Source organism: Passer domesticus, chromosome 9 (genome assembly GCF_036417665.1).
Source record: "Passer domesticus isolate bPasDom1 chromosome 9, bPasDom1.hap1, whole genome shotgun sequence".
Taxonomy (NCBI): Eukaryota; Metazoa; Chordata; class Aves; order Passeriformes; family Passeridae; genus Passer; species Passer domesticus.
Genome location: NC_087482.1, coordinates 35,577,157 through 35,592,708, shown reverse-complemented (window position 1 = coordinate 35,592,708; position 15,552 = coordinate 35,577,157). Strand labels below are relative to the sequence as shown.

Sequence of the window (15,552 nt, the reverse complement as noted above, 5' to 3'; positions counted from 1 at the left end):
TGTAATTCATCTCCCAGATTCTGCATGAGGCAGGTGATAGATTTTCCCAAATCCTACATTCAAAGGGATATTGATGAGGATATGCTGTTTGTGGATTGTTTATCAGACTCCCTTTGCACCACCACATCCTAAAGGCTCACTTGAAAAGCCCAAAAAAAAAACTCTCCCTCAAAAATAATTATAAAAAAACCAAGCTATCAAGACTGCTTTGGTAATGAAAGCAGAAAGTTTGACAATAATTCAGTCAGTAATGAAGTGAAAAACATAATGCATGGGTCAAAAAAGACATTCTAATATCATTTATTTATTTACACACACGCCTGCACAAGATGTACCTTAAGCTTCTGGACAGTGTATTGACTTAGCAGTAGATGACATGAATTTTCAAGGAGGAAACTTAGCTCCCAATCACTGCATCACAGCTCTTAAAATAGGCAGATGAGTGGATGACCTGCACAGTGGGGCCTAACCAAGCTCAACAGCAACATCTGCTGGGCAACAAGCAACTAGAGGAAATTAGTCTGATTACATGAAAGTTTGTTACTCTGTCTTATAAACATGTGAACTTTTGCTACAGTTTTAGAATCCCCGGTAAGATACATTTCTTGTACAAGAAGAAGATGTAACTTTTAAACAGGTAAAAGGTAAAATTTTTCCTAAGCTTGCATGTGCATGTGCTCAGAAAAGCCTATCATCTACCATTACCTGCTCACCAAGATACCTCACAGTAAAACAAGAGGGACTAAAATTCCTCTATGCTGCAGAAAATCTCTTCTTTCTAGCTGGTTCCATCTCACCTGAAAACACCCATGTAGCCTTGAGCTACTTTCTTTCCTAAGGGAGCAGCCTGCACTTGCAAGGCCTGAGGCAGGGAAGTATTTATCAACCACATTAGTCCCATAGAACAGAGGAGAATGGCAGCTAAGACCATTAGTGCTTCTCTCCCTGCAGGTACCTTACCATACCCCTTATTAACTCAGAAAAAAAGCCTGCTATGGCAGGATGACATTGGAGCATAAGTACAGGTAATGGTCCCCACTTAATCTGGGCACAAACTGACAATCCACCCAGATTAATTACAATGAAAACTCTTATTTTTGCACCAGATGCATGAAATTTGATGGACTACTTCTAAACCAGTCTGAAAAAAAGAAAATTCAAGTGGTTGGCAACAGCTTAGACGTTGCATTTAGACATTCAGCACAGTTTGGAACAAGGGCAGTGACCCAAGAGGTGGCTTCTGAACAGTCATCAGATGGGAAAGGGTGTTGATGCATCCCACTTCTATTCCCAGGAAAGGAACAGTATCAAAATCTTACTTGACCATGGAAACACCTCTTTTTGCAGATTACTGTTTAACAGGAAATCACAGGCAAGCAGCTTTTTAACAGAACTCTATGATAACCTTCAGTAACACAAAGCTTTGAAAAATTACGCTGCAAAATGCTGAGTCTTGAACAGGAAACAGCACAGCAGCTGGGGAGACAACTTTTTAAATGATAGAAAACTATAGGCTGGACTGATGTTCATTACCTTTAAAATTGTAGCTGGCTTTGCAGTTTAAAGCTCTCATGCTTTTTCAAGTTTTGTACTTGAAATTCTTTTATGCTGAAAAATTAGGAAAAAGGGTTTAAGAAACATGCAAGCTTATTTTCAGTTGATATAGTGATTGTTGTTATTGTTGCTTTGGGAGGAGCTTTTCTGATTTGGGTTTTTTTTTCAGGGCACTGCTTTGTGTGGTTTGTTGTTTTTGAGGGTTTGGTTCTTTTGGTTCGGCATTTTTTAACATATCTTTATTTCCAATGCCCCTTTTTCCACATTTAGCTGTTAAACTAGGAGAGAATATCATATGAAAATACAAAAATGAGTGATTACTCAAGTCTTCAGCTGGCAAGGGAGCAGCTTTTGTAAGGACCCTTTTGTGCATTGGAAGTTCGGAAGCTGGGGGTGGGGGGCAGCCAGAGTCTCAGCTTGACAGTGCCAATTACAGCCACAGCAAGATGAACCAAGGAACAAATCCATTCTGCTCAGAGGATGGAGAGAAAAGAAGAGACATGAACCTGTATCTTTGAAAAAATAAAGGGGCTTGAAATCATCCACCAGTCAGTGAACCGCTTTTTCCACAGCAAAAGCATTACGCTGAAGATGCAGTGAATGTAAATGGCAAGCTCTCAGTCCTAATTGGAAGAGCACTGGTTATTTAACAAATGTATCCTTAGTTTAATGTTCTATTCAAGTAAATATTAAACTTTTTTTAAGCTTTTTTTTTTTATTTTAGACAGTAATTATACATAGCCCTGCTCAGTCTGTTTGATCAATTTTTACTCGATTCCTACTGTATCATCCTTCAAGTTTGCCTATTATCACAAAGTCTTGAAGGCTAAAAGGCTCTAAACCCCCTATGTAATGCAGAGGCAGGAAAAAGAAATACAGCTAGCTCTAATTCCTTCCCTTCCTCACAAGCTTGCAGGTGTTCTATTTTCATTGTCTAAAAATCAAAGTCATCAGCTCATTTCCTTTCCCTTAGTACAGTCCCTTTTAAGCAGCTACTTTCCGTCATGTTTTACTCAGCACTCATAAATAATACAGATAATTGCAGATGGCCACAGCAAACAAGCAGAGAAAGTATACAGATACAGCACAAAGAAAACAATAAAAATTCTGATGTGCTCCAAAAGCAGAAAGAATTCCCGGCAAATAGAAGCAGCTGCATCCAGGTCATTTTTTTCACTGATGTACGACAATCAGAGAGCCAAAAAGAATAAAGGGACAGACTTTAGCCAAAGCTACATGAAGGTGCTGGCAACTCAGTTCCTTCTGCAGCAACATATTTCCTACCTCATCCTCATGTGCAAAACACAGCTATTTCTTCCCTAAAAATCTGCATTAGTAAGGAGGAATACTAGTCATAGAAAGATAAGTTTAAGCCTGCTGAAACTCCAAAACAGATAAGCAGTGTTCAATTAGGAGGATATTATGCTGACTATAATAAGGAACTCTGAGGGAGTCCAGCCAGCCACCCAAGAGTTAACATCACGCTTTTCTCATCAAAACCTCTTCCAAGAGGTTAAGCACACAATAGACTATCTAAAGCACAGCTAGAAAGGCTGCTTGAAATTCCACACATGTGCCTCAGCAATGTATTTCTATTAATGTCCAGTGTGTGTCAGCGTGAAGATAAGGTACCAACATCATGTCCAACCAGCCAGCTAGAGAATGGGACGCCGTGTAAAACATTGTCTGATGCTCAGGATCCCGGAGAACGGCGGCGTTTGCAATCTCACCCGCTGCACACGTGCCTGATAACACCAGCAACGAGGGGAGGCAGCAGGAGCAAACCGTCCTGCAGCTTTGGGAAAGCAAAAAATGGGGAGAGAAAGAAGCGAGCAAGAATTAAAATAAACATCAGCAAATTGGGGCAGGTTTGAGGATGTCCAACTGGAGCAGAGGGAATAAACAAACTAGAAAAAACCTCAGTATCAGCTCGTTTTAACTGTTCTTTAAGGTGAGAAATAAAAAGTTACATCAGTATTTATTTTGATTACTCCGACCATACCATTTAGTCTCAGTTTGACCTACTAGTATCATCCCACAAAGCCATTTGTACTGGGACTTGTGGAAGACAGTGTATTTGAGGAAACACGATCTTGCCCAGGACACACCTGCTCTGCTGGGCCTGGCTCTGGCAGCTGGAGAAGCCCATGTGTTACCATGAGCAGCTGGTGCATTCCCACTGGAATACCCATGCCAGTTGTGCTGTGCACTGACAGGTGCTATCACACAGATACATTCCAACCCATCAGGAATCTTCCCATTAGCTGAAGATTTTGCTAATTTAATCTGTAATTTACCTATGCTTGAGAAAAGTAAATTGTATTTGGATGAAGGGGTGGAATGCAGTGATTCCAACTGGGACACCACAGTGCATGGAAGAGGTGGTGATCCATGGAACAGTTAAGATACAGAATGGCCTTTGGGCCTGTCTTGTGCTGCTTATCCCCCACCTCAATGAGCTGTAAATTAGAGCAGAATTCTCTACTACACAGTAGTCTGACAGCAGAATAAGAAAACTCAGTACTAGTTTTGCTGGACCAGTCACAGAAAAATATCAAGATATTATTCTCCTATTTCTTTAGGAATTGAATATTTTGTAGTTATACATAGGGGAAAATGAAGGCTAATCTTATCTTCTACTTCTTAAATGATGAAATGGCTTTACAGTAACCCTAAGTCAGAACAAAAGCATTTTGAAGAAGTTTCTGTGGAGTATATAAACTTGGTAGACAAAAAAAAAAAGTGTGAAATACGGGCATGGAAAATTGAAGGCAAGACAGGGGAAGTAGGCAGCACCCCAGACAACTTCAATTTGTTGAAGCTGTTGGATTTTAAAAAAGGCCAACCTTGTGATAAGGTCTCTTAGCTCAAGAGACTACAAAAATGAGAAGCTCAAACGACCATCAGCTGCTGAAATCCGCAAAAACTCTCCAAACACAAATTAACCTTCAGTCAGGAGATAAAAGACTAGCTGCAGAAACTGGAAGTTATTAAAAAATGCTATAAGTGTCTGACAAATCAGAGCAGCAGTAGCAGGAAAATAAGCAGTACATAGGCAGAATCTTACCCTTAACCAGGTAACACCTTCTCCTTCCCTCAAGAGAAGAGGAAGTTCTCTTTTGCATTGCCTGTGTTTTCAATTTCTGCCTTTATTGTAGTGCACACTCTCCAAAATTGCTTTAGTTAAATTTAGACCTCACTGATGCTCCAGAGAACAGAAGTTATTAGCTTGCTGGAGGTAGAAGGCATGTAGATAGATCCTCACCATGCCAAGCTTAAATTTAATGCAAACCTTTCCAAAGTCCACCATTTAACACTTCAAGATTATTTTCTATAGGGATCCCTTAATGTTTAATGTTTTAATGGTTTCACTAAGTAATTCTTTCACTGAAGAAATATACTTTTATAGTAGAGGATAGCAGAGAAAGAGGAGCCCAATTGTAGGGAAAAGGAGGGATGTTCTGGCCTGAGACTATAGAATAACAGACACTAATTTTAAAGTCTCCACATACTAATGTATTTTCTTCAGGAGAAAGTCTGGAAGAGTGTCTCAGGCTCACACAACAACATTGAGAGAGACACAAGGCACAAGAACTGAAGCTATTTAAATCCTCCTGTCAATAGTTTGCAACATTTGGTAACAAATCATTAAGTCTCAAACCTAAAAATACATCTTTCCACTTGTATCAACATATTTAAAAGGCAACTTTATTTAATTAGTGAAAGAATTAGCTGTCAATTAGTGAGAGCAATCAAAAACTGCATTGCAACTTCTAGCCCAAGACACTGCCACTCTTGCTAACCTGGTTAGGAGCCCACCTGGCTCTGCAGGCACTGAGGGCAGGTCTGGGTGTTTGACACACAGCCTGTGAATGCTCTGCAAAGAGCCAAACCACAGCAAACCATGTTCACAAGGAGGTGCTGCCCCACAACTGCTGTCACCCACACTGTAGGCAGGAAAAAAGATTCTAATAACTAAATGCACCACTTGTTTTCTAAAGAAAACATAAAAAGCAATCTTAAAAAAATGTATCTTTCATAAACACATATAGATACTTGTTGCTAACAACTGCAATATCAATGAAAATCAAACTGAGAGGCTTTTTGCTCGTTTTCCAATATTATTTAAAACAAGCCTCCATATTTTCAGATTTCAATTAATGTTTTCTGCTTCACCCATAAAAAACTTTAATCAAGAAGTATTTATAGAAAATAAAAAGCCAGGAAACCAAACCTCATGCATTAGCCATTTCACCTCCCAGAACCAACCTATTTTTTTACACACAGGTTTACAGCTTTAGAAAGGGAAGGGATCAGCTCAGCGTGCTGTGTTTTAGCTGGAGAGCCAGCAGGACCAAATAAACTGTCCCTGAGGTGAGCAGTTTCCAAACCATGCTGCAAAGCTCACAGAGACAATACCTTTCATTACATCAACTCAAATAAACAGGGAGGGGAAAAAAAATAGAAGTTTTGACAATAGAGACGTGACCTTGAAACCAGCAGAGTCACTTCACTGATGGCTCCACACTGCCACAGTTCCAACAAGCACCATGCTACTGCTGGGCCTCATCCGGCCACTACAGCTTGTCACAATGCTAGGAGATTACACACAACAAAACCCCAGTTAATCTAGGATTGCTTACCTATGGCTAATCAGCCAGGATGAAGCTGATCCCCAGCTTATCACAAAGCAAATGAAAGCCTTCACAAACTAAATCATGTTCAGCACAGTTTCTAAAGCAATCTTCAGTACCAGCTCAGCTGCATCTACTGCTGACGCTGATCAACAACAGTGGGCAATTCACAGCAAAAAACCCCACAAGATTCACTTAAAGCTTCATCAGTTACCAGGAATATAAAGGAAACTTTTCACAAATGGGCTGATTTGATCATTCCTGCATCCCTTTCACAAGTGAAGAAGAAAATATCTGATCACTCCTTAACACCAAAATTCTCCTCCATCGTAGCAATCTATGAACTGGCTGTTTATGCTGTTTTCAGTAATTTTAAGCAGTTTTACTTCCACATTCTTTGAAATGGAGAAGAAAACATACCAGTTAGAATGTCAGCAGCCAAATATACACTAAATCAAGAGTGGAAGTGTCCAAAGTACGCCACAGCAAAGCCCAAGAGTTCAGAATGCCACACTCACAAGGTGACACCCTTATCAAAACCCACTGCTTGATCAAAGGCATTCCCAATCACGCATTCTTCCTTCATCCCATCTTTCCTGAATCAAGGAGAAGAGATGAGAGGCTCTGAAAAACAAAGACATCATACCTAGGCAAGAAATCATCTGAAAGAATTCAACAGCCTATGACCAATTATAATCAGCTTGTGAAGCAACCTGAAACAAGCCCATATTGTTGTATTTCCTTTCACGTCCATTTGAGCCATACTAGTCACAACAGTCCAATGCTGAAACCACCAGAAAGCAAAGGTTGCCATCCAGCAAGCCAGTGAGCAGACATGATCAGAAACACTGGGAATAGCAAATCATCCATCAGGGACTGCTGGATAAACTTTCCAGCAATTATGAATTCTCTGCCCAGTGTGTTTTCACACAGCAGCCAGTGCCCATTAGTCTTGCCTGAAACAGCTGGTCATAGTGCAAAGTCTGTCCTACCATCACCCCATTTCTGAACTCATTCTTTCAAAGTGAGAAGGAAGACGACAACTTTTGGTCAATAACTCTGACAAAGCCATTATCCTTGGGGTATTTAATGGAGATAAGAACTTCAGGGCTTTGCACAAATCATATTAGTTCAATGCTCAAATCCGGGTAATGCTTCTTTTCAAAGTATTAATTTCATTTATTCTATTTGCTCTCCCTCTGTCCTGATAACACAAGTGCACATGGCCTCTAAATGAGATCCTCCTATTTTATAAGTTATAATCCTCCCTTTCTAGAGTAGTAATGAGATGTCTTCGCTTAATCGCGTTTATTCCCCCCCAGCTTCTGCTTTTATCCATCCCCATTCCACATTGATTTGTCCTAAAGGTTTCAGCAAAAACCATCAGGCACACAGTCACTGGCTCCAAGAGGCTCCTGATGCATATGCTGCACATGCTGCTCAACCTTCAGAAATTACAAAAGCAAAAGGGAGGAAAAAGAGCAGCTTTGTTTGCAAAGTTTCCTTTATTGGTAGGAAGGAGGGGGGAAAAAAGGAAACCCGAAAGAACTGAGAAGTTAAGAGAAGAGGTTTTGATTAATTGGAAATGAAAAAGGAAAGATTTCTCACATAGGGGAATGGTGAGAGTATTCACAACATAGTCAAGCAATTAAATAACTTGACTGACAACTTTGCAAGTTCCTCATGCTAGAAATAGAAAAGGATTTAAAGATAGCTGTGTTAATTCTTGGGTATTTCACATGAGACTTAAGGCACAGCACCAGCATTAGTTAAACACCCTAGGCCTTGCTCTGAAATACTGTACATATAATCCTTGTTGTGTTGTAAGTACCCACAGCATTAAATTATTCAGAGAGTCCACTCAGCACCATGATCCTGCAGTGCTGCACAAACAAACAAAACATTTTATCTCTAATATAAATTGGGGAGAGTTCTTCTACAGCAGCTTAGCAGACTACTTCCATTTGAGCCAGTCCCCAGGGTTAATGAAAAAGCCATATTCACTCAAAGAGGAAAGTCAATGGTGCACTATTACTTACAGAGCTGTTTTGCTTCTTAAACTAAAGCTGTAAGGAGTTTTACTCAAAACCTAAGGAATCTAGAAGCTAAGTGCCTTCTTCAAAGTCATTAAAAGAAAAAGAAAGGTCACAACAAAAATGTAGAAAAGGACCCAGGTACTTAACTCTAAATCCCTCTTGAAACCAGTACACATGAAGGAGAAAAGATTAGCTAAACAAAATATACAAACCACAATAAAATAAGTTTTGATCTGCACCCTGCCCCATAAACAATCAAGTAACTGGCCCCAGAAGCTGACAGCAAGTCCCACATCAAAGGTTAATTCTAGTCCACCCTCTCTTTGTGTGCACCATACAATAACACTGAAGTGCTTATAGCAATATTTCCAATAATAAAAGTCAGTGAGTGAAAGCCATAAAGAACAGATTAAATGACATGCAACATTCAGCACAACCACAATGAAATCACTTCAAAATACAGCTATGGCACTTGGATTTATACAAGTGGTATGGTTACAGGGGAATGTTCCAGCCCTGCTGCAGACAACAGTACAAAAAAGAGCTACTAATCACTGAACTACTGATATGTTAAGAGCACAGGGCAGCTCAAGATCTTATTGCAAATACTAGAAAAATGAATAAAACTTTCTAATTATATGTGGCATGGTTTTCAATTTTTACCAAATTAAGTGCTGCTTAAGAAGCAAATTATTCATTTGTTATTGCTTTCATGGGAGTTGCCCCATTTTTAATCTCATTTCCCTAATAGGTCACAACAACAAAAACAACCCTGGAAATTTCTCCCTTATAAATGTAAGCAGATACTTTCCATTGCTATCTGCACCTGGATTACCCCTAGATACCTTGAGTTCCACTACTATCTTCTAAATCTCTGAAAGAGAAGATTGACACAAGACATGGACGAGCACTTCATACCCAGTATTTTCCCCATTTGCTGGGGCTAAAAACCAGAAGAGCAAGAAACACTCAAGCCCTATTCATAATAAAGGAGGATAACACTAGAAGACAAAGGACAGACATGGTTTGAGTAGGACTGAGTCAATACAATAAGGTAACCATGCCCAAAAGGAAACAGCAGCTGAGATAAAGCAAGTCTGATAGGGATAATTTAAGTCTGGCCACAACAGTTCCTTTTTAGGAAGGTATCTAGAAGCTGATAAACAATAGCTCTGCCCTCATCTTTGCAAGGACAGACTAGACTATCCCATTTTTTAAGGATCCTAAATTTATGACTGATCAAGAGATAGTAAAAGAGCAATGAAATGTAACAGTTTCTCATTCTTTCACCACATTCTGGGAAAACACACCATGGTCACTATTTACCACAAGGGGACCCTGATCAGATTTTTACAGAGCATCAAGTATATAATATCTGGGTATGCAACTCTACAGGACTGAAAGCTAATTCAGATAATAAAACAACTTTTGTATGTGAGCAGTCAGGTCCCAACTCATTTTAGCAATGTCCTCTTTTCATTTCACAAATATTCCACGACTCTGCTAGCCACATTTATCCAGGATTACACTCCACCTCATTGCAGAAGGGCAGGGCTCTACTTTGAGCAAAGTCACATCTTTAGATTGGACAACAAATCCACCAACTTCTCCTTGCTCTTACAGAAGTCAGTTAATTGCATTCATAAAGAGAATATTCTCTTTCTAGTGAAAAGAGTGTTAATACTGCACCTGCTGACCCAGATGTCCTTTGCACAGCAGCAACAGTCACCTGCCTCAGATATCACTGCTCTGAAGCTCATCAATCATCCAGCACCCCATGGTCAGAATCCAATCTGCCAAGAGGAAATTTCCTGCCACACAGCAGCCATTCACAAGCTGCATCCATCCAGGAGAGCAATCTCAGACACCCACCAATCCAATCATACACAAATTTTATCACAGAGACGAAGTACAGTTGGGTCCAAAACCACAAACAGACCACTTCACAGAAGAGAATTTCCTTAAAGACTGCTAACCACCAAAGTGAAAATACAAACTCTTGCTTTCAAAGCCCTAAGTCTTAGAACATCAGAATTTGCAAGGGTATAGGTGGGAAATGCTGTTATATACCTGCTGTGTTCTCATGCTGTCCATCAGCAGCTGCCAGGGATCACTGCCAGAGATGGACTGCAGCTACAAAGACCTTTTTTTTTGAACCACTGTCACCATCTTACATAATTTTATTTATTCAGTCCCCAAAAATATCTTTATATTATAACCTCTAAACGTTTCACATTTTCCCTGGGTAAACCAGGCCTGTTATCATTCAGCATATAGGAAAAAAAACCAAACAAACTCAAACCTCATAGGATTCTTCACTTGAATCAATCATACATTGGTTAAGCTACAGATCAGTAGGATGAAAGAACCACAATAAAGATTATCCATGCTCCAGTCTGTCCTTTCCCTAAACCATCCTTTCAGCATGCACCAGGCAAGCAGAAGTCTCTTGGTCTAGCTCTCTCAAAGTTTTAACAGCATAGTCTAAATGAATGGGCAGTTTGATCTCACTGTGGCAAGCACCTGGCTGTCACACCCTGACACCACTGCAGGCCAGGAAAAAGTGGCAGCTCCAGTAAGGCTCTGCACTGGTTACAGGCAGTACACCATAGGAATGGCAGTATGGAAAAGAAAACAATATAAAACAGTACCATGTGAATAATAAGCACCAATGACAATCCCAGTGTACTGTAGTTGTTGATAAAAGCCTTTTGCTCTACTCAGCCTCATCTCACTGTACTTCTGCCTCCAGCACTGGTATGACAGCAACCCAATGGGTCATCATAACACCAAGGAGCCTGACTAAGAGCAAAAGCTGCAGCAAGAAGTTCCCAAAAGTAAGTCTGCCTGCTGGGCACTAAGAAATTGGTTTGGGAGTCAGTGGTGTGTTCAAAAAAGGGTTTATGTTTCCCGGTCCCTAAAAATCAATCCTAGACTTTCTTCAAAAGGTTACAATTTTTCTACAAAGGTTACAAACTTGACAGTTTTATAACAGTTCTTCTGTTACCAGATTTATAAGACTCAAACAAATGAAGACATTCATTTTTTATTAACTTGTGTACATGCACTATTATACCCTAGGAAAAAAAAAAAAAAAAAAAAACAGAGCAAAGTCTCAGGATATATCAGGTCTGCAGAATTTGATCCTGTATATATTGAAACATTTATTTCATACACTTAAGAGTTGAAAAAGAGTTCTCTGTAGCTAGACAAGGACCACATACACACACCCCATACTCCCTGCCACTGCTGTCCCCAGCACAGCCATTGTTCATGCCTTGGCAGCAGGGAGTGACATGCTGCAAGTCAAAATGTTAAGTGATGAGTGAGGTGAGGAATGTTTCAGCCTCAACCCAAGTTTCTAAGCTCATCACAGAAATGACATTAAATGAATGCCCTCAAGCAGAGCCATTTTAGCCTGTGCAGGTTGGAAACACAGGAGGGGGTTTGTTACTCACCAGCTGGGCTGCTCTCTGCCTCTCCTCAATAATGCCAATCCTTTCCTTGGCCTCACTGGCTGCTTCCCTTTCTCTCTTGGCCAGCCGGAGCAGCTCCTCTTGGACCAGTGCCTCCTCCTCCATATACCTGTGTGAGCATCAGAAAAGAGGGAGGGTCATCAGCAGGCTTCTGCCAACAAAAGGGTCATGGCTTGTCATGGAGTACTCCTGCTTAGAGCCAAAACACAAATCCAGAATCTCTTTGACACAAAATCTGCTCACAATCCCATCATCAGCAGGAATTCAAAGCTCAACAAACTTTTAATATGACCTGCAATTCCAGTGAGGTACAGCTGTGGCAACAACAGCAGGCATAGCACCACACAAGCTTATACTTGAGTTATATTTAGTTCTATTAAGTACTTAATTATCACCTGAAAACAGTGAAAATAGAAAGCAGTTAGCCAGACAAATAGACACTGCTTTGGAAAAGATCAAGGGACATACAACAATAAAAGGTGTCAGCCAGGCTGACAATGCTGCTCTTTGGCTCTTACACAGGAAAGAAAAACCACACAAAATGCATGCAGCAGCAGCACTAAGAGAAGCAGCCCTGAATTGAAAAAGGCTTCAAAGGGAATTCTCAGGTATTAAAACATAATCATAGAATAGAATCCCTGAATTGTTAAGGTTGGAAAAGATCAAGTTCAACCATTAACCCAACAACACCATGTTCACCACTAAACCGTGTTCCCAAGTGCCACATCCACAGGCCTTTTGAATACTTCCAGGAATGGTGATTCCACTACTTCCCTGGGCAGCCAGTCCCAGTGCATGACCATGTTTTCAGTGAAGAAATTTTCCCTCATACCCAATCTAAACCTCCCCTGGCACAACTTGAGGCCATTTCCTCTCGTCCTGTCACTTGTTCCACCTGGGAGAAGAGGCTGACCCCACCTGGCTACAATCTCCTTTCAGGTGCTGTAGATCCACAAGGTTCCCCCGAGCCTCCTTTTCTCCAGGCTGAACACCCCCAGCTAGTCCCAAGGTACTTGTGCTCCAGCCCTTGCCCAGCTCCCCTGCCCTTCTCTGGACACACTCCAGCACCCCAAAGTCTTTGTGTAGGGAGGGGCCCAAAACTGAACCCAGCATTGGAGCTGTGGCCTCAGCAGTGCCCAGCACAGGGGACAATCCCTGCCCTGGTCCTGCTGGCCACACTACTGCTGACACAGCCAGGATGCCACTGGCCTTCTTGGCCACCTGGACACATCAGGGCTCATGTTCAGCCAATCCCAAACACACACTCATTATGCTCAGACTGAAGAAAAACACAGACATATACATACATAGGTATATTCCCAACTAAGCTAAACTGTTGTCTTTTTCAAGAGCTTCACCTCACCTCCTGTAGAGTTCCTGCTCTGCAGAAGAGTCACTTGCTTTTGGTGGCTGAATTTCTAGAAAGGAAAAGAGAAACCTGTGACAACTAGTAGTACTACTAGTAGTCCTTCATCACATCATAGATTATTTTAGGAAAAATTCATATTATTCATCAAGATAAAAAGAAAGTCAAGAAAATTTAAGTTTGATGGATAGAGTGAGTTTTTGAAACAGACACACCAACAGCATCATTTTCAAACAGGCATGCTGAATAAACCATGCTACAGAAAACTTCTATGTGAGGATATTAACTCCTCAAACCCTTATATATACTGAAATATGAGCATGGTTGTAGACCTACTTTCCATTTCCTTCCTCTAGTTCCAGTAAGTCTTCCTCTTGACCTTCTCCTCTGCTTGTAATTAAAATGGATTCCACAAGTGAAGATGAAATTATTTGATGGAGTTCAGGCCAGCCATAAAGCTAAATCTACATTCAGGAAAGATATAGGCTGACAGCAAACAAATCCCTAAAAGCAAAGGCCTAGTTCCCTAACTCCATTTTAGTCTGGATGCCTTAAACAAATCCACACTGCTGATATAGATCAACAAAGCCTATTTGAGAACCAATAGAAATCAAATAGTTTTCTGACATGTAAATAAAGTCAAGTTAGAAACCAAGTTTTCATCATCCACTTAGCCAGCTGTGCTTAGATGGGTTATCTTTCCCTGGGAGCTTCTTTGCAAAGAATACAAAGCAGCACTTCCCTCACCCATGCACATTATACACCCTGTGCATGTACAGCAGACAACAAGGCAGCTTGCCAGAAACGAAAGAGCAAAATATTTCTGCCTTGTTTATTGCACGTTGATCTGAAAAGCCAGAAATGTTCACAGAGTGACACAGGCTAACCAAAGAGCTCCTCTCACAACGGGGCAGCAGTGGAAGCTACCAGCATCCTGTGTGACATGCATGGCAGCACTACCTGTAGGTCTGGGTTTCCCTTCTGCAGCCAGCGAGGAGGGAGCTGTGCCATTGGATGCTCGGGGAGATCTCTGGGTCTCCCTCCTGCTTTGAGGGGATCCTTTCATCCGGTTCACTACATCTTCAGTGAGCTGAAACACAGAACCAGCCACGTCAGTTTCTGGTGTGCATTTCACCGTGAACCTCCCCATGTGTTAGTTTCCATGATAGCACAGGAGTATTGTCAGTTACCTCCTTGTAATTCCTCCAACCCACACAGACAGCACTTGTATGTTGACTTTCCATTGTTAAAACCCAGCAGTAAGTGACAAAACCTCCAATCTACTGCCTGACCCTGAAAGCTTCACCAGGCAATCTTCCACAAACACCAACAAAGGTGGAGAGCACCCCTAAACAAGTCAACCCTTTGTATAGGGACAAAGCTACCAGAAGTGGAAGGAAAGGAATAAAGCAGGTTTTAAGTGCATCTTTTCCTCTTCTTGCTCTACACTTGATAACCCAGCTCAAACCATTTGCAACCCAAATGACAGAGAACAGCCTCCCACCCACATGAGCCTGCAAACATTTCTGCAATCTCAACTTCATTTTCACTCCCTGACTTGGGTTCAAACCTGTGAAAAAGAAAGAAAAGTTAACTTGAGGTTTTCTGGCAGTTCAGTCTAAAAGGCTTCTCACAGCACTGTTAAAACTGACCCCTTTCTCCTGCCAAGGTCAGAGGGTCTGGCTGCAGAACAAAATGAAATGAGGCTGTTCCCCATCTAGACTTGCCAAGCAGAAGACGTATTTTCAACATATTTTCACTACTACCCAACTTAACAGATTTTAATACCTTCATTTTACACTGTTATCATGCCTAATTCCTAATTTTAAAGACACAAATCCTTGTCTATATCCTGTAAAGAGAAATGAGGCAAAGACAATTTTTTTTCTCCATCAAGCATTTTAACGAGGAGGATAGGAGATAGGCACAATCTTAGCTAACTTTTGTCAAATAATTAGTCAAAATGGGACAAAAAAAAGAAGCCACAGCAATGTAAGCTCATTTGTGGCAGACTTTAGGGGGGAAATCACATAAAAGCATCAAGAAGCAAGAGCAATGAAAATGATGGCAGTAATAAAAAACCCCAAAACTAACAAGTAAAAAAAGATACATATATATTAAGGGGAAAAAATATTCCTTAACGGTAGCACCACCACTGCGTAGGGCCAGTTTCCACAACACACACTCCGGCTCCCGGCCGGAGCCCTCCCCAGCCCGGCTCCCCGGCCCCGCAGCCTCCGGCAGCGGCCCCACGGCACCCCCGGGCCGCCTCACCCTGATGCCCTGCAGCACCCGGACTCGCTCCCGCTCGTCCAGCCCGAAGGACACCTTCCTGCCGCCCTGGCTGCTCTCGCTGCCGCCCATGCCGCCCGGGGTCGCCCTATCCTCACCGCGCCCCTCTCCCGCACCGGCTGCCGGCAGCGCCTCTGCCCTGCCAGCGCCTGCCAATATACCCGCTCCCCATTGGCGGCGCCCGCGGGGCGGCC

The 15,552-nt window shown here is 41.6% G+C and overlaps 1 protein-coding gene across 2 annotated transcripts in view; it reads right to left on the bottom strand.

The window, feature by feature from the left end:
• The window catches only part of CHCHD6 (coiled-coil-helix-coiled-coil-helix domain containing 6), a 109,074-nt gene that overhangs the window by 93,128 nt on the left and 394 nt on the right, over positions 1-15,552 (bottom strand). The window contains exons 1-4 of one of the 2 annotated variants that reach the window (XM_064432725.1): positions 15,341-15,518; positions 14,027-14,156; positions 13,064-13,118; positions 11,683-11,809 (exon numbers count right to left, since the gene is read on the bottom strand). In XM_064432725.1, the coding sequence (XP_064288795.1) occupies positions 11,683-11,809; positions 13,064-13,118; positions 14,027-14,156; positions 15,341-15,430 (402 nt within the window). In that variant the 5' untranslated portion in view covers positions 15,431-15,518. Of the gene's footprint in view, positions 1-11,682; positions 11,810-13,063; positions 13,119-14,026; positions 14,157-15,340; positions 15,519-15,552 lie in introns of those variants that run through there. The other variant, XM_064432726.1, reaches the window with a different exon arrangement.